Source organism: Chanodichthys erythropterus, chromosome 11 (assembly GCF_024489055.1).
Source record: "Chanodichthys erythropterus isolate Z2021 chromosome 11, ASM2448905v1, whole genome shotgun sequence".
NCBI classification, from domain to species: Eukaryota; Metazoa; Chordata; class Actinopteri; order Cypriniformes; family Xenocyprididae; genus Chanodichthys; species Chanodichthys erythropterus.
In genome coordinates this window covers 55,782,666-55,800,722 of record NC_090231.1, presented here as the reverse complement: position 1 = coordinate 55,800,722, position 18,057 = coordinate 55,782,666, and the positions used below count along the sequence as shown (strand labels likewise).

The window sequence follows — 18,057 nt, the reverse complement described above, 5'->3', positions numbered from 1 at the left end:
GACAGAGTTCTTTATTAAACTCATAAAAGACAAAAGAATTATGGGAATACTGGATTCTGAACAACAAAGAAATGGCGCAATTTATAAAGACCTTGAAGCAGATAGGAGGGAGAAACACCCAGAAACACCTCACACCTGGCTGAACCCAAGTATAATGGTGCGTTCACACCAGACGCGAATGAAGCGTTAAGCGCGAGTGATTTCCATGTTAAGTCAATGCAAAGACGCGAATAGACATCCTGCAGCATGATTCGGCGAATAGAGCGTTTCGGGCGAGTTGAAAAATCTGAACTTTGGCGAAAATTTGCGTTAACCAATCAGGATCTTTCTCTAGTAGTGACGTGATTACAATGGAGGACAAAATCATCTTCGCTGTACGATACATCTTCCTTTTTTTTATAGAAAAAGGAATAAAAAGGATCTTGAGTGAGTGAGGAAGTCGGACAATCTGGTAAGTTGTAAAAAACGCTCTTTACTCAATTTGAGCTATATATATATATAATATACATATTGAGATTACAAGCTAGCTAAAGCTGGCACATTGAGCTTATTCACCGTATTTTACAACTACTTTCCTGCTGACGAGTTGATGTGTTTATTCAGAGGAAGTGTGCAGAAACGAGACAAGCCGCCTGGCAGAAGCCCCTCTCATGACGCAAATTCACATCTGTTGTAAAGTGAATTTCATGCGCGAATGAAGCGAGTAAATTCAAAATGTTCAGGTGTCCAACTACGCGCGAATAGTCGCGTCTGGTGTGAACGCCCCATAAGGGGATTTCCTTGCCATAACTCTTGGAAAACACATCTTCTTTTATTAAAATAATGGTTAGTGCAGTGGCTGTGATATACTTAAACCTATTAACATCCTTTGCCATGAATTTTGGAATGACTTATCGTGAAAAAAAAGTTTTGGTTGCATAACGTGTGAATGGAAGCGTCGTCATTTTTTATCGACATTTTGAAAATATTGCAAAAGTTTTGTGTAAATCTGTAATGGAAACCCAGCTATAGTCCGTAATCTGTTAGAAATCTCCATTACATAAAGCCATAGATCAATGATTGTAATGAAATGACTCTTGTACCCTTCAGGCCAACCTGTGTTTTGTCGATATTGACAACCACTTCATCGAGCTACCCGAGGACCTGCCTCAGTTTCCCAACAAGTTGGAGTTCATCCAGGAGATCTCGGAGGTGCTGTTGGCGTTCGGCATGTCTCCGGAGGCAAACCCACAATGCAGCGAGGTCCAAAGCAAGATCAGGGGCTTCCGCTCAGGTGACATGTCCTCTGACAAACGCAACGGCAACCTGGCCGGCTCGCCACTCAACTCGTACTTACTGAGAGAAAACCAAACCATAGCTCGTCTGCAGGCGCTGGTCAAGAGGACTGGAGTCAGTCTGGAGAAGGTGAGCATGAGAACGAGGACACAAAGACACAGAACTGACTAAACAGTGCCAAAAATGCTTGTTATGGTTCTTTAAAGTGCCCCTATTATGCTACTTTGTATTACAAGCTGTGAATGTGAAAGGTCTGCAAAGTTTCATAGATCAAAGTTATTGTCTCCCAAATGAAAGAATCGATTCTGAACTTCCTGAAACGAGTCTCACTTCCTACATGAACCTACGTAGGTTTGTAACAGATTTGCATAGTGCCAGTCTATGGTCTGCATTGGCTGCCTGCGAACAATGTCAACCACTTAGTACTACTACTTCCAATGTTTAATTATCGAACTCAGGCTCAGATTGATACAGTAAAATCATCATATCACTGTGTATCAAACACTGAGGAAGAGCTGAAATTCAGATAATGGACTTTAGTTTCTGACACACGCTGTAACAGTTGACCAATCACAACAGACTGGGCTGTCTGACCAATCAGAGCAGAGGAAGCTCTCGGAAAGGTGGGGGTTAGAGAGACCGAATCCTTGATTGAACCGTTTCAGACACTGTGAGAAAAGAGGTGAAGCTGCAATGTATATTATCAGGAAATTAAACTGTTTTTGACCTTGGATGCATGGAAACCTGTTCTAGGAGACCTCCAAAACAAAATCCTTTAAAATAGCATAATAGGGGCACTTTAAAGGAATATCCTGTAATAAAGACAATATTTTTTTTTCTGTGATAATTGACGACAAACCACAGGTGCCAAATTCATTTTGTCCCTTAGTTCGGAGGCAAGTGAATAAACATTTAAAATGTTTGATTATCACACTGATTGGCATCCATATTATCATAACATAATAAGGACATGGAAGGGACAGAACATAATGATCCATAAAGCACTGTTTACAGCTCTGTTTCCTGTGGGAATTGCATAATAAAGTTCATCAACCTCAAAAAGTATTCAAAATTACAATTTAAACAACTTTAGCACCAAACACTTTAACAAAAAGATGTCAGAGAAAACAAAACTTTCATAAAAACACCAAATTCTGGCTGTTTGCCAGTTCTCAATTACACTAATACTATGTACTTTGCTTCTATGTACTGGACAGCATGCCAGTACCACCATACTGTCACGTACTGGCTTGACTTGATAATCCAGGTGATAAATGATGAAATCACATTTAATAAACACAAGGAACAATAAAGAGAAACACCAGCACGAAGACAATGAACAGAGGATGATTGAGGGTTTAAATACACTAGATAACAAGGTACTAGTGATAGACAGGTGCAGGTGATTAGTTTACATGGTAACAAACAAGGGTAACTATGGAAACTAACTAGATAAGAATGGAGACATGGGAAACAGGAACTAAATACACAGGAACTGAACATAGGCAGATATATCAAAACAAAAGTCCTTGAACACAGTTACACATACAATTATGTATTCTTAATGTAATTACATGAATGTATTCATGCACAGTAGTGTCCAAAAGTGATGTCCGGAGGAGATATTTGTTTTTAATGACCCCAATTAAACCATCAAAATATGAGGAAAATGTTTTAGAATTTTTAAATATTTTAAATGAGGGAAAGGTATTTATCTGACAAAATTATTCGGCAAACTACAGCTACAAGTTGTATTTTACTATTCAAAAAAAAAAAAAAAAGCATAGAAAAACAAAAGGCTCACATACACAAAACAGCTGACTGTAAGCACAGATACGCAATAAATAAAGTTTTTAGATTTAACAAAATATTACACAATTTGCATTTAGATCAGAATATTCCACATTTGTTCCACGGTTCATTTCTTGACGCTGTAAATTCTCTTGACAAAAGAGATTTTCACACTCCTGTGTTCATCTGGGGATTTGCTGTGAATTCAATAAAACCTTTTTTTCCGAACAATAACTTCAGCAGTGATGACAGCTGCTTTGTGGAAAACAAAGTCTGTCTTTTCAGTGTGGGCAATAATCGTAATTATTGTGTGGGCAATGAAAAGATGAATAAATGGCTGTTAAGACTGAGCGCGCTCTGTTCTGATTCTCAGAAAGCTCGAGGTCTCTGTTGATGACATTAAGCAGCTTAAGGGCATACAGTCTTTCTAAAGAACAGGGATTGACCCCTTACTCTTAATATAGCTCCTAGAGAGAGTTTGTCACATCTTTAAAGCTGCACTACTTCAATTCCTTTATACTGACTTGGTATTCAGTGATTCCCATATTTAGAGTGAGCTGTCAGGCACTTGTTTGCTTTTCTTTCTCTCTGTGTATTGCCACTTGCTCTGTACGGTTATATTCTCTCGGGAACGAGTCTCATTTGCCTTATAAATCAAAGCAGATTTGTAGACTTCCGTTCCCAGCACTCCCTGCTCTCCATTCAGGGTGTTACCATGGAGAATAGATAACTCAGATCAGCTCCAGAAGCTGTGCTGATATTTGCTCTCACATTTTCCCACTCTCTTGTTCCAGCTCTGTTAACCCCTTCCTGTACTTTTAAAGTTGGCATGAAATGGAAATTCTATTTTCTAAATGCTAGCTATTGATCTTATTGAACGATTCATCCATGCATTGTATTTTTTTTTAAAGCAAAATGTCATAACTCTATCTTCTAGTGAAATGTCACACTTCTCTCTGGTGATGCATGTCGGACTTTTCCAATAATTTAGTCTGCTACCTATTATGCCCCTCTTTACAGGATGTAATATTAGTCTCTGGTGTCCCCAGAATGTGTCTGTGAAGTTTCAGATCAAAATACCACACAGATCATTTATTATACCATGTTGTAAATGTCCATTTTTTTGAGTGGAAGGAAAAACATGCTGTTTTCATGAATGTATCTTTAAATGCATTACATTTACATTTACATTTAGGCCCCATTTACACTGCATGGTTCAAGTGACCAAATTCCGATTTTTTTCCTCCCATGTGGCACAGATCGGATATGAGTCACGTCGTGTAAGCAGGAAAAAAGCGCATGGATTCTGATTTACACAGATCGGTTTCAGGCCTCATTCATATGTGGTTATAAATCAGATATGAATCGGATACGTGCGTTTGCGCCTGCAGTGTAAGTGGACAGATCGGATATTCCCCTGTAAATGCGACTCCTACGTCATTGGAAAGTGAGGGTTTTTTAACATTTCGCGGTACAGACTATAACAAACAGAGCATCCGTAGTTGAGTGGCAGATTATTAATTTCATTTGTTTGTGTTAAATAAAAGCCGATCTGACGTTGAAATGTGTTGCTCTTCAAATCCCACTGAGTGCTCGTTGCCGCTGTTGTTGACGACGGCTCGTGCACAGACGCGCGCTTCAGTCCCTATTCGTTCCATTGAAACCACAAAATAAAAAGCACACAAACTTACAACTACCCTTGATATACAATCACTGATGAATGCATTGGTTTTATGATAAAAAAAATAAAATAAAAAACTAGTATAGGACGGCAGATTTGAGCCCATGAAGCTGTGAATATCTACCCGTACCCGAGTATTATTCAACTCACACGCTTTTAGCAGAGCTGCGTATGTTATACTGTCGTGAAGAATTTGTATTATTTTTATGTAGGGATGTAACTATTGCATTAAAAGGGTTTATGAATTCATGTCAAGTAATTAAGCTCAATGTACCATTGAAATTGATTTGTGATGTCATATATGGTATTTTTAATACGTTTCGCCAAGTGCAGTGTAAAAAGGAGACATCGGATGCAGGTCACTTTTAAAAGAAATGTAAGCACATCATCCAAAAAAATTGGATATGGTCAAAAGATCGGATCTGTGCATTAAGACTTGCAGTGTAAATGCGGCCTTAGTCATTTAGCAGACGCTTTTCTCCAAATGCAAATGAGCTGCTGCTCTCCGCCCCCTTTCCAGAGGAGGGTGGAGCCTGTAGAACTCGTGCCTCGGATATTCTGCCAAAAACGAAAACGTACCACCAGACGGACACCAGAGACTTATATTACATCTTGAAAAAAGGGGCTAAGAATAAGTCCCCTTTAATATTTGTCAGCTATGCCTTTGTCTTGTCATGTCATCTCTGCTTCCAGTGCCATTCACACCATCATCAATTTTAGATAATTACGTAGATTATTCATTGTTTTTTTATGGAATTAGAAATTAGTTATCCGTGCACGTAATTATATATTTTTTTAATCTTTGTAATCCCTTGTAATCTTGAATCAAAATATCTTCCACTCCCTCTCGCAGCAACATCTCTTCTCTGTTGATGTGTTTACTGGCGTGAGGGCGGGGCAACCTGTCACTTACATGAGATCAACCAATAGCAAACCACATCCATCCAATCAATCCCAGATTGACAAAATCAAGTCCCGCCCTACATTTTTTCTTTTTCGAGAAGCCATTTCACTTGTGTGTGTGTATATATATATATGTATGTCACAATAAGAAAGAGAAAAGACTATCGCAACTTCCGTTTCATTCTGACTTTAATACAACATGACGTCCGTGGACATATATTTTTTGTGCTTGTTTATAAATATTTTTTTCTTTCGTTATGTTTGACAGTTGGATGTGAAGGAGGACACGAGCACTAATAAGGATTCGAAAGTGCAGTGTGATGAAGATGAGATGAAAACGCATCAGCTGAACATTCGGGTGCGAGAGGTCTTCGCCAACCGCTTCACGCAGATGTTCTCTGACTATGAGGTGTTCGTCATTCAGCCCAGCCAAGACAAAGAGTCCTGGTTCAGCAACCGAGACCAGATGCAGAACTTTGACAAGGTAATATTTCACTAGTCTGTGTTTCAGAAGTTACCTGTTAGAACAAACTAAAAGGATGGTTAATAATGTTCATTTTATAATGAACATTATAAGTTATAAGCAGAGTAACTGACCAAGAAGTGTTGGATTTTTTTTTTGATGTAGCCTTCATTTATACATTTTTCAGGCCTCCTTCCTGTCGGATCAGCCAGAACCTTACCTGCCATTCCTGTCTCGCTTCCTGGAGACGCAGATGTTTGCCTCTTTCATCGACAGTAAGATCCTCTGCCACGATGACGAGGACAAAGAGCACACGCTGCGAGTGTTTGACTCCCGTGTTGACAAGATCCGCATGTTAAATGTCAGGACGCCCACCCTGCGGACCTCCATGTACCAGAAATGCACCAATATTGATGAAGCAGGTGAGGCGGCTTAAGAATAGTGACTAGTTTATTTTACAAATGGAACAATTCAGAATACTTGCATGTAGGGTATAAACCGTTTTCATTTAAATTGACCTGCCATAAATATTCTTTTTACTGACCTTGAAACTGTATTTTGCATTATTTTACTGTAAATAACATGTTAAAATGTTCAAATTCACCAGATCTGTTTTGTAAATGCTTGAAATATGGATCTTATTGTGAATGGTAAAAACAACACATAAGTCACTTAAGTCACTGGACTAGTCCACTTAAACTCTGACATTCAGATCTGCCTCCATCCAATCAGTGACCTATAGATAGATCCAGGTCTCCATCCTACATTTTTTTTTTTTTTTTTTTTGATAATCCGTTGATATTGGTTGTACGTCAGAATAGATGGAAGAAAAGATCTGTCAGCTCTTCTGTTTCAGCGCAGCTTTAAATCAAATAACATTTTGAATTTTATTTATAAGTTACATTAGTGTGTAAGTTTGTTTCAGCCATGGAATAAAAATATTAAGGTAATTTGTGACTTTTTATGTTTATGTCTCGCAATTCAGACTTTAGACTTTAAACTTGAGACTTGAGACTTTATAGCTCACAATTGTAAAAATTCTGAGGGAAAAAGTAAATTGCGGGATATAATAAATTGCAGGTTTATATCTCACGTTTCTGACTTTTTTCTCAGAACTGTGAGATATAATTGCACAATTGCAAGAAAAAAAATAATGTTAGCTGAATTATATAGCATGAATTTATTTCTCAATTTTGAAGGAAAAAAAGTCAGAATTTCTGGATATATCCTCGCAATTGTAAGATAAAAAGCTAGAATTGCTTGTCTATATCTTATATTCAGATTTTTTTCTTAGAATTGTGAGATATAAACTCGGAATTGCGAGGAAAAATTATAAACATGAAATAAAATGTTACAATTACCTTTTTATTTTTTTATTTTAAGGCTTCCATAATTTAGGAAAATGTATTATACATAGTGAAATAAAAATGATTGTTATAATAATAGTTTTTTATCTTTTTATTGTTATAATATCTAATCATATTATATAGTCATATATAATCATATTTGTACTGATAACTTAATTTGGCAAAGCCAATTTTTTACTTTATTTGGCACTTGGCGAATTTGAAATTAAGTCTTCGTCCTACTTTTTTTTTTTTCTTTTTTTTTTTTTCTGTTTATCGATAATTTGTTAATTAGTTGTTTGTCAAAATATACGTAAAAAATGGTTTGTAGCCTCTTTGGTTTCATTGCAACTTTAAATAAAATTAAATGTTGAATTTTATTTATAAATTATATTTATATGGAAGCTTGTTTCATGGAATAAAAAAAATAATTGCGACTATTAATCTCAGTTTTTTTTTTTTTTTTTAGAACTTTGAGTTTATATCTCACAATTCGGACATTACAACTCGCAGTTGCGAATTTTATATGTCACAACTGTGAGAAAAATGTCGTCTTTGATAAAAATTTTTTGAATTGCGAGTTTATATCTTCAGAATTGCTGGATAAACTGCAAAATTTTATAACCTCACAATTGCAAGAAAAAAAGCCAGAATTGCAAGTTTATATCTTATATTCAGACAGTTCTCTCAGAATTGTGAGATATAAACTCGGAATTGTGAGAAAAAAGTTAGAATTGTGAAATATAAATGTATGAGATAAAATGTCGCTTTTTTATTTTTTATTCCGTGGCAAAAACAAGCTTCCATAATTTAGAAAATGTATTATTAAGTTAAATAAAAACTTAGATTTCCTTTTTTTTTTTAATGATGCTTCTTGACGAAAATAGATAAATTTTCCGATATTTTAAAAGCTAGGTTTCTGAAAATGGTCACGTCAATAAAAATAAAGCCACAATCAATAAGTTTTAACATCAAAACTTGTGCATTTCACATTTGATGTATACGAAACCCATTTGAAAATGACCCTCACATTCACAAATAAGAAAAAACATGGAAATTTAACACTAGCCCAGTGCCAAATGCAAGTAAAAATGGCTTTGGAAATAAAGTTATCAGTTGCTATAAATACGCAAGGGTAAAAAGCCTTGTTATTATTATAACAATGTTATTATTATAACAATAATTTTAACCTGTAATCCATAGGCAGCTCACGTCATGCAGCGGTCATGCTGAATTCCTCTTCCTGCAATGCATTATGGATAGGATGTTTGAATCACGTGTGTTTGTGCATTCAGATGTCGGCCATTAGCTCTGCTGTTGAAATTGGACAGTTCAAGCATAGAGAGCCAAATGGAAATGTTATTTATTATTAATGTATATAATGATTGATTAAAATTTGCAGGGAAACCATTTAAAGCCTCTCATTTATCATCATAGAGCTCATTAGAAAGTTATTTTATTGCATTTTAATTTATTTCGAATTTTTTTTGATGCAGAATTTTCGTTTGGGTGAAATATCCCTTTAAACAAATTAAATGTTTAATAAATGATTGTCTACAGCTCATGCTGTCGGGGCTGATAGATTTTGTGTTGTGTAAGAGATATTTTGAGCGTGGCGTGTGGGTTCACATCAGTGGCTTAACTGTCTCTTTCATTCGACCACATCACTAACTCGCACTCCTCCCACATTGCGGGTTTTATCTCTGTGATGAAAACGTTATTTCTTTGGTGATTCATCAGTAATGTTTTTATGACGAGTTCCTCCCTTGTGATGTGTGTCACTTCAGAAAAGGCCATCGAGATGAGACTGTGTAAGATCGACCACACGGCTCTGCATCCCCACCTGCTGGACATGAAGATCGGTCAGGGCCGCTATGAGCCGGGCTTTTTCCCCCGCTTACAGTCCGATGTGCTCTCCACTGGGCCCACCAGCAACAAGTGAGAATGAAGATCTCTCTGCTTTTCCTAGATGTATTGAGACCTCAGTTATTAGTGCACCAACATGATCAAATCGGGTCAGCATCACTTGTTGGTCCTGAAATGACTTTCCCTAAAATATTTGATAAGGGTGGATAGAATCATTCATGTGAGTCAGTGCTTCTGAACTGTGTTAGTTTGAGTGAATTGATTCAAAACCAATCAGAGCAGAGTAGACCAATCACAACAGACTGGGCCGTCTGACCAATTAGAGCAGAGGAGGATCTCGGAAAGGAGGAGTTTAGAGAAACGGAATTCTTTATCGAACCGTTTCGAACACTGTGAGAAATAAGGTGATGCTGCAATGGATATTATGAGAAAATTAAAGGTGCCCTAGATTCAAAAATTGAATTTATCTTGGCATAGTTGAATAACAAGAGTTCAGTACATGGAAATGACATACAGTGAGTCTCAAACTCCATTGCTTCCTCCTTCTTGTGTAAATCTCATTTGTTTAAACGACCTCCGAAGAACAGGCGAATCTCAACATAACACCGACTGTTACGTAACAGTGGGGGTCTACGCCCCAATATTTGCATATGCCAGCCCATGTTCCCAACATTATAAAAGGCATTAGACAAGGGCAGCCAGTTAACGTCTGGAGCTGCACACAGCCGAATCATCAGACTAGGTAAGCAAGCAAGAACAACAGTGAAAAATGGCAGATGGAGCAATAATAACTGACATGATCCATGATAACATGATATTTTTACTGATATTTGTAAATTGTCTTTCTAAAAGTTTCATTAGCATGTTACTGTTACTGTTAAATGAGGTTAAAGTTACCAAGTTTATTACTGTATTCACGGAGACAAGAGCTATTTTCATTTTTTTAAACACTTGCAGTCTGTATAATTCATAAACACAACTTCATTCTTTATAAATCTCTCCAACAGTGTAGCATTAGCCGTTAGCCACAGAGGACAGCATCAAACTTTTAACATCCAAATAAATACTTTACTCACATAATTCACATAATGACGAACATCTTGTAAAGATCCATTTGAGGGTTATATAAGCTGTGTGAACTTTGTAAATGCGCTGTAATATAGTCGACAGCTCGTGTGGCAGGAAGCACGCCATTTAAAGGGGCGGTGCCGAGTGTAATTCAGTGCATTGTTAATGGTGCCCCAAAATAGGCAGTTAAAAAAAAAAAAAAAAAAATCTATGGGGTATTTTGAGCTGAAACTTCACAGACACATTCAGGAGACACCTTAGACTTATATTACATCTTGTGAAAGAACGTTCTTGGGCACCTTTAAAGTGTGTTTTGATCATGGATGCATACTATTGTAGGAAACTTTAAAATAGCATAATGGAGCACTTTAAATCTGCTGGACAGCAATCATAATGGTTCGTCGGAAGCCATTCGGAGCTAAATATCAAATATCTTACGGCTTAAAAATATTGTTTCAGCTGTATTGGCACAGCCGTAGTTGATATTAAGTTTATTCCAAGACCAACAAGGATGCTGCTCCAAGAAGGTGTCTTGCTTGGGTAAATCAAGCGTTGAGACTATTTCTCATAAGCCAAATGCAAACTGTGAAGGTTCAGTTGTTTGAATTGCTTTGTTTTAATCTAATGGTGTTGTTGTGGTGTGTTAGATGGGCGAAGCGCAGTGCACCAGCACAATGGAGGAGGAGGGACAGACAGAAACAGCACACTGAACATCTCTATCTGGACAATGACCAGAGAGAGGTACGGACATAATGTGAAGTGTGTGTGTGTGCGTGTTTTTGTGACATATCAGGACACAAATTTGTATAATGACATGGGTATGACATAGATATTTCAAGGAGAGGGTGACTTATGAGGACATTACCCCATGTCCCCATTTTTCAAAAGGCTTATAAATCATACAGAATGAGATTTTTTGAAATGTGCACAGTTTCCTGTGATGGGTAGGTTTAGGTGTAGGGAGATAGAAAATACGGTTTGTACAGTATAAAAACCATTACGCCTATGGAATGTCCCCACAATTCACAAATCAAACTTGTGTGTGTGCATGTGTATATGTACACACTAAATAATTTTGTATATATATGGATTAATGGATGGAGCAAATAATGAAAGAAAGCGTCAGTAAATATCCAGAATAAATGTAAAGTCCTTCAGTACAACATTTTTGGTGTAAAATACTTTACTTTACTAGTTTTACTAGTTTGTTTTTTAATGTTTTTCTCCTGTTCTTTATTTTTCTTTGTGTGTTCTGTTATTTTATTGTCCATTGTCATTATCTTATAGTTCCTTTCATAGCATGATTAATGTGTTTCTTTTTTTGTTTGTTTTGTTTGTTTATAACTTTCACTTCCTGGATCTCTTTTCTTCACCCCTCTTTTTTCACACTTGTCCGTCTCTCTCCTGTCTTCCCCACACACACACACACACACACACACACACACACACACACACACACACACACACACACACGCACTCTCAGCATGTGGAGTGTCTGTTCTCTGAGCTTCAGCTTCTGCTGGCTCTGGACTACTACTGGTTCTCGCAATCCTTCAGGCCCTGTCTAAAGTCCGTCAAGGTGGATGTGGTATGTGATAGATGAGAGATCAGGCCGCTCTCAGGCTGTGAATCTCAATCTGTGCCCCACTTTGACATTCCCCATTGATCCCCATGTCTTAAAATGCTTGAGCCCACTTCCCCATCAGCCTCTAGCTTCCTGCTTTTGTCACATTTGGCAAATTCAACATGAAATCTCTGCCCACATACTGTATATACAAATCAGTCCAGATGTGAGAGTCATTTAAAGTTACTGCACAGTTATATATTGCCCCAAAATAAAAATAAAAAATCATTTAGAAATAATAGTTTGCATAGAAAATGAAGATTATTTTATATATTTTATAATTTAATTTAGTGGGTGAAATATAACTTGGAAATGTCATCATGGGATTCCACAAACTGTTATTTAATTTAAGACAATACCAAATTCAGGATTTAAATGCTTAGTTATAGGTGTTCTGTATATTAGAAAACCATCTGTGCTCACCATTGCGTTTAGCCCATATTCTGTAAAAAAAGAAAAAAAATATGGATGACGTGTCTCCACTTCCTTCCACTGTAGAAAAATGAAGCCAAAATATCCCAGAAATGGCCGCTGTGTGCCGATGACGTCATTTGGAGCCAGAGTCTGCGCAGTAGTGATCCTGAGGTAGTGAGCCGCGGTATCAAGGTCCCGCCCACTCTCCCACAGACTCAATCACAAGCACAGCTGTCAATCATGACGTTACACCCCTTTTTATAGCATCAAATAACTAACAAGAACCAAACTTATTTGGAAAAACGCTTGAATAAGCGTGATAAGAACAACTTATAATGACATAAAAAAGTGTAATTGGATATTTTATTTGACTCAAGTCCCATTAGATTACATGGAGAGGGTGGGGTTTATGACCTATACTGCAGCCAGCCACCAGGGGGCAAACAAAATGTTTTGGCTTCACTTTTCAGGAGGTGTGCAGCACATTTGATTTATCCCAATGGAATCTGGGGTATTTGGCTGTTTAACTCTGAATTCGAAGTAGCTCAAAAGCCACAAACTGCATGGAAGTCTTTTGTTGGGCGTCATGTGACTTTGTGGAATTGCCATTTCAGAAATACATCCAGGAGGCCAGGAACCTTGGCACCACTCTCCGCCAGCCCAAACTCTCCAACCTGTCTCCTTCAGTCATTGCACAGACCAATTGGAAGTTTGTAGAGGGACTGTTAAAGGAGTGCAGAAATAAGGTGCGTGTTTTGATCTTCCTCTAGGTTTGCTAATAGACTCTAAAGCCGTGTTTCCACCGCAAAAACTTGCAGGAACTAGGGACTTTGGGGTGGTGCCCGGTGTGTTTCAACCACAGGAACCAGGGTCTAAATTAAGTTACGGGTAAAAATTCCCCCCTCAGAAAGTCCCTGTTCACGAGGTAGTACTTTTTCAAAGTTCAGGAACTTTCGGGGGTGGGACTTGGGAGCTGAACATGCTGATTGGTTGAGTTCATGCAGGTTAACTCTATGCAGCATTTTTTGCTATTCAAATCAACAGTGGAGTTTAAAAATACGAACCGACGACAAGGTTCAGGCTTTATTAAGCTTATATCAAGAGGACAAAAACTGGAAAGTCACGCACAGTCCTACGTCACCTGACTAGTGCCTAACCTTAGCGGTACTTTAGACCGCGATGGAAACGCAGAGTTTTGGGACAAATTCCAGATAGATCAGGATGTAGGCTTTAACTAACCCCATTTAATTTGTGACTCAGACGAAGCGCATGCTGGTGGAGAAGATGGGACGGGAAGCGGTGGAGCTCGGCCACGGGGAGGTTAGCATCACTGGCGTGGAGGAGAACACGCTCATCGCCAGCTTGTGTGATCTGCTGGAAAGAATCTGGAGCCATGGTCTGCAGGTCAAACAGGTACATAGGCAACATCTACGATTACATGTTGTCAAAGTAATAATGTAGTCAGATTGTTTGACCTGGTCCTTCTCTGTGTGTTTGCCAGGGAAAATCCGCCTTGTGGTCGCACCTCTTACATTATCAAGAGAGTAAAGAGAAGAGAGACGCTACTCCAGCAGGCCTCGGTCCTCCTGGTAAAATACTTTGAATGTGATGCAATGTCACTCTGCTCCATACCTCTAGCTGTCTACATAGGGACCTTCTTTTGAGGCTGCAACCTCATAAGTGACGGATTTGAAACCCTCTACAGGCGACTCTGTTAACGGTCACTCACACAGAAAGTGCTTCTCACTTGGACCAGACAAAAGACTCGGCTAACATGGCGATTCCAGCTTTGATGTTAAATTTAGCTCATGATTCTAAGCTAAAAACTTGACGTATCTTGGCGTATCAACGCCTTGATATGAATCTGCAGCGTCAGTTACAGTGGTCACATGGTACAAGTCAGAGCTCTCAGAAAATTCCCAGTTTACAAGTTATAATTACAAGTTCTACAAGATTGCTTTTTACATGTAGTAACTCTGTAATTACTCCCATGGCGTGAACGCAGCTATTTTGTCAGTGGTGTTATTGTTAACTAAATGTAATTGTTAACTAATAATTATTCTAATTTTGTGAGAATAGGCAAGACATCGCCACAACTATCACGATAACTGCACAGAGGAAAGATATCATAGGAATCGCTTTCAAACTTTGTTTGTTTTTGTTTTTTTCTTCTATTTGCTGAATGATAAAAATATTGACAGCCAATCAGAATCCACTTAAAGAGCTCAAACATTTAAAGCAGCAGACGACAAAACGTTAATATAGTTGTTGTTATCTTTATAGTTCTCATTCTTGGTGTGAACAGGCCTTAAAACTGAAACTATTTAAAAGTTTTTGTTAATTGAAATATTATATATATTAGATGGAAAAACTTAAAAATTAGAAATGTCTTGGCAACTAACTGATATAAATAAAACATGATTTTTAGTAAAAAGCTAAATAGAATATTACAAAAAAAAAACAATAAATTAAAAATTAATAAAAATTGTCCTAACTAGACACTATGCATGCGAGCAAACCAGCTTGACTACAAGACATGATAAAATCAATCAAAAATCACAGCCAATCAGAAGAGTGTGAGGGCGGAGTCTCTGCAAGCATGCTGTGCTCACAATCAAATGGAATCAAAGTACATCAAATTCATAAATACATACATAACATTATTAAAAATACATACTGAGTGACTGAAACAGTCTTTGTCATAGAATACACTTGTTTGTTCAAATTGAGTTCACAGCTTGAATCTTCTTGTTTCCTTTGATTTATTTTCAAGATCTGAGGTGACTTCTTACCTTATACCACTTTGCTTCTCAAGTAAATGTGTCTTGATTTAAAGGGATAGTTCACCCAAAAACGAAAATGATCCCATGATTTGAGCAATCCCAGATATATATGACTATCTTCTTTCAGATGAACACAATCAGAGATATATTTAAAAATATCCTTAGTCCTCCAAGGTTTATAATGGTTGTGAATGGTAGCCCAAATTCTGAAGACAGAAAAAAAAAAAAAAAAATTCATACAACTCCAGGGGGTTAATAAAGGCCTTCTGAAGTGAAACGATGGGTTTTTGTTAGAAAAATATCCATATTTAAAACTTTATTAACTATAATAACTAGCTTCCAGCAGATGGTCTTTAAAAACTCTTAAGTCTACCTTTATAAAATCTGCAGAAACCCTGTTAAATAAAGCACATAATCAGTACCTGAGATTGTCATTGTTGTTGTTAATACTGTAATATTATATACATAATAATAAAATAACACTGCATTTTTGTAAAGCATAAAACACAAACAGCATTTGTATTAAAATAGAACTTTTTATGAGTATTTTTTTATTATTGACTACAATATAAGTGTTTTTATTTTACTTTCACTGAATTTGTTGCCCAGGTCTATATTTAGTTGCCGACTGTTTGAAACTTCCTCCACATTGGAAACGTTTCCTATGTATGACGTGCTTTCCAGGTCGGCAGCTCGCTAGGGTTTGGAACAGAAAACATGCTGATTAGTTTTGTTATGTTTGATTTTTCAGCATATTCTCCCTGTTTTGTGTCTCAGGTATCATTCATGACACGGAGAGACGGAAGTCGGATGCTGGCTGTGCAATGCCTCCTCTCAAAGTCTCCTTGATCCAGGACATGAGGTGAGACTCAAAAGCATTATAGTGTAGAGCAAAACAATCACACTCCACCAGGACTCTACAGTGCGACTGAAAATTACTGTGTGCGACTGTGAAAAAGTATTTTGGAGCACCAGTGCGACTGACCCGATCAGGCCCGGTTTTACGGCGGTGCACCCTCAGTTGAAACTAATAACAACATATTGGCTAAATAGATTTTGCAAACGCATCAGAGCGTATTTGTGTTTGCACTCTGGAGAGCATGGAGAGAGAAAGTGTTTTTGCAGGGCTGAGCAATGTAGCCAATCACAGACATACATATCTGTTGATTTTTTTTTTTTTAACACAATGGCCAATCAGAGGCTTTCAAGTTAAAATCCACTCACCACTCAAAACGCTGGAATTTGTTCAGTGCTGAATTATGCATGCTCGCAAATCCTCTCATTGTAACAAACAGAGTATAGACACGATGTAAATAAGGGATTCATTGTACAGTGTAGACAACTTCATCAACTTCTTCACGTTTGTGAGATTGCGATGAACCGAGATAGCTTTTTAATGATTATAAAGGGAGTTTGCAAATGTAATATTGATTTTGTACAACAATTCAATAAACATGAAGTGACTCACATTTTATGAACAATATTGTCAGATTTTGCTCTATTTCATCAATAAAAATAGTTCCAAACAAAACCACAGCTGAACCGCTGCACATCTCCGAGCAAAGAGGTGTTTCGTTTATGAATGAATCTGCTTTCAAACGAATCTAGTGAGTCAATGATTCAATGACTTATTCATATAGACATTCGCTTGCTTTGTCCCTAAATGAATCAGCCATTTGAACAAATCGATTGAATGAATGATTGTCACACCGACAGTGACTTGCCGCCCCCTACTGGCGGTTTTATTTTATTTTTAAAGGTGCAGTATGTAAATTTTAGCGGCATCCTGCAGTGAGGTTGCGAACTGCAAACAACAGTGCTCAACCCTCCCTTTCAAAGCAAAACAGAGAAGCTACGGTGGCCGTCTGGCCGACAAGACAAAGATGTCATCGTCTGAGACAGCAGAGAGTACGTTAGTACTTCTAACAAAAAAATGGTCTCTGCTTCTAATAAACCAGACCAACGACTACTGCTACTATTACTACTACTACAACTTATTTGTGCATATTCAACGTAGTGGTAATGCAAGCCTCCTCTGAACATACAAACGATTTAAAAGAACAACAACATAGTGACTAAACACACTTTGTAGAGTGTTTGTCCGTTTAGGGCTCCATGTTGGCGCATAATGGAGACTTGACCTGTAAGGGGACCCGCGGTGTATGTAGATAGAAATGGCTCATTCTAAGGTATTAAAAACATAATGGTTCATAAAGTAAGATCTGTATACACGACTGAAAACATAGTTATGTATATTATATTGCATGTCTGTCAATAGAGCCTCATAAATTGCACACATTGCACCTTTTAAAGGATCATTTCAGTTATTTAAATCATTTAATATTTCTATATTCAGTTCAAAACCTTCTATTTTAAAACATTATTCTCATGATTAAACAGTCTGTAAATATACCTAAATGCCACCTTTTTGTTCTTCTGTGCCACCTCTGCAGTGCAAAGATGAATTTTGTTGATACCAAGTTCATTTGATTGGTAACTTATTTTCCTGATTGTGGCTTATTATTCTAACTCCATTTATAAATATAAATTATGAATTTGACATAAAAGATGACACATTTATTTAAGGTTTAAAAAAATGCCAAAAAGCCACGGCAAGTCACTTCAAGGAGTCAGATATCATCTCGTAATGGGAAGGTTCATTTCTGTCACTGATCATAAGGTGCTCCTAAATTTTTGACTGTGCTCCTAAATTTTTTAAATTAGGAGCACAAGTGCCCCTAAAAAGAAATGTAAGCGTAGAGCCCGGTTACACAGAGAAGAGTCCTTTGCATGTATTTGTAGTTTTTGGTTCTGGCTATAGGTTATTAAGTGGTTTTGGTTTG

At 37.4% G+C, this 18,057-nt stretch overlaps 1 protein-coding gene across 5 annotated transcripts in view; it reads left to right on the top strand.

Annotated features, from left to right (window-relative positions):
- dennd5a (DENN/MADD domain containing 5A) overlaps positions 1 to 18,057 on the top strand; it is a 65,097-nt gene that overhangs the window by 34,686 nt on the left and 12,354 nt on the right. For 2 of the 5 annotated variants that reach the window (XM_067400109.1, XM_067400108.1), the window contains 10 exons: positions 1,090 to 1,404; positions 5,919 to 6,134; positions 6,301 to 6,535; positions 9,247 to 9,397; positions 11,041 to 11,134; positions 12,516 to 12,602; positions 13,046 to 13,177; positions 13,692 to 13,844; positions 13,933 to 14,020; positions 15,992 to 16,076. In XM_067400109.1, the coding sequence (XP_067256210.1) occupies positions 1,090 to 1,404; positions 5,919 to 6,134; positions 6,301 to 6,535; positions 9,247 to 9,397; positions 11,041 to 11,134; positions 12,516 to 12,602; positions 13,046 to 13,177; positions 13,692 to 13,844; positions 13,933 to 14,020; positions 15,992 to 16,076 (1,556 nt within the window). Of the gene's footprint in view, positions 1 to 1,089; positions 1,405 to 5,918; positions 6,135 to 6,300; positions 6,536 to 9,246; positions 9,398 to 11,040; positions 11,135 to 11,680; positions 11,814 to 12,515; positions 12,603 to 13,045; positions 13,178 to 13,691; positions 13,845 to 13,932; positions 14,021 to 15,991; positions 16,077 to 18,057 lie in introns of those variants that run through there. The other 3 variants (XM_067400112.1, XM_067400111.1, XM_067400113.1) reach the window with 2 other exon arrangements.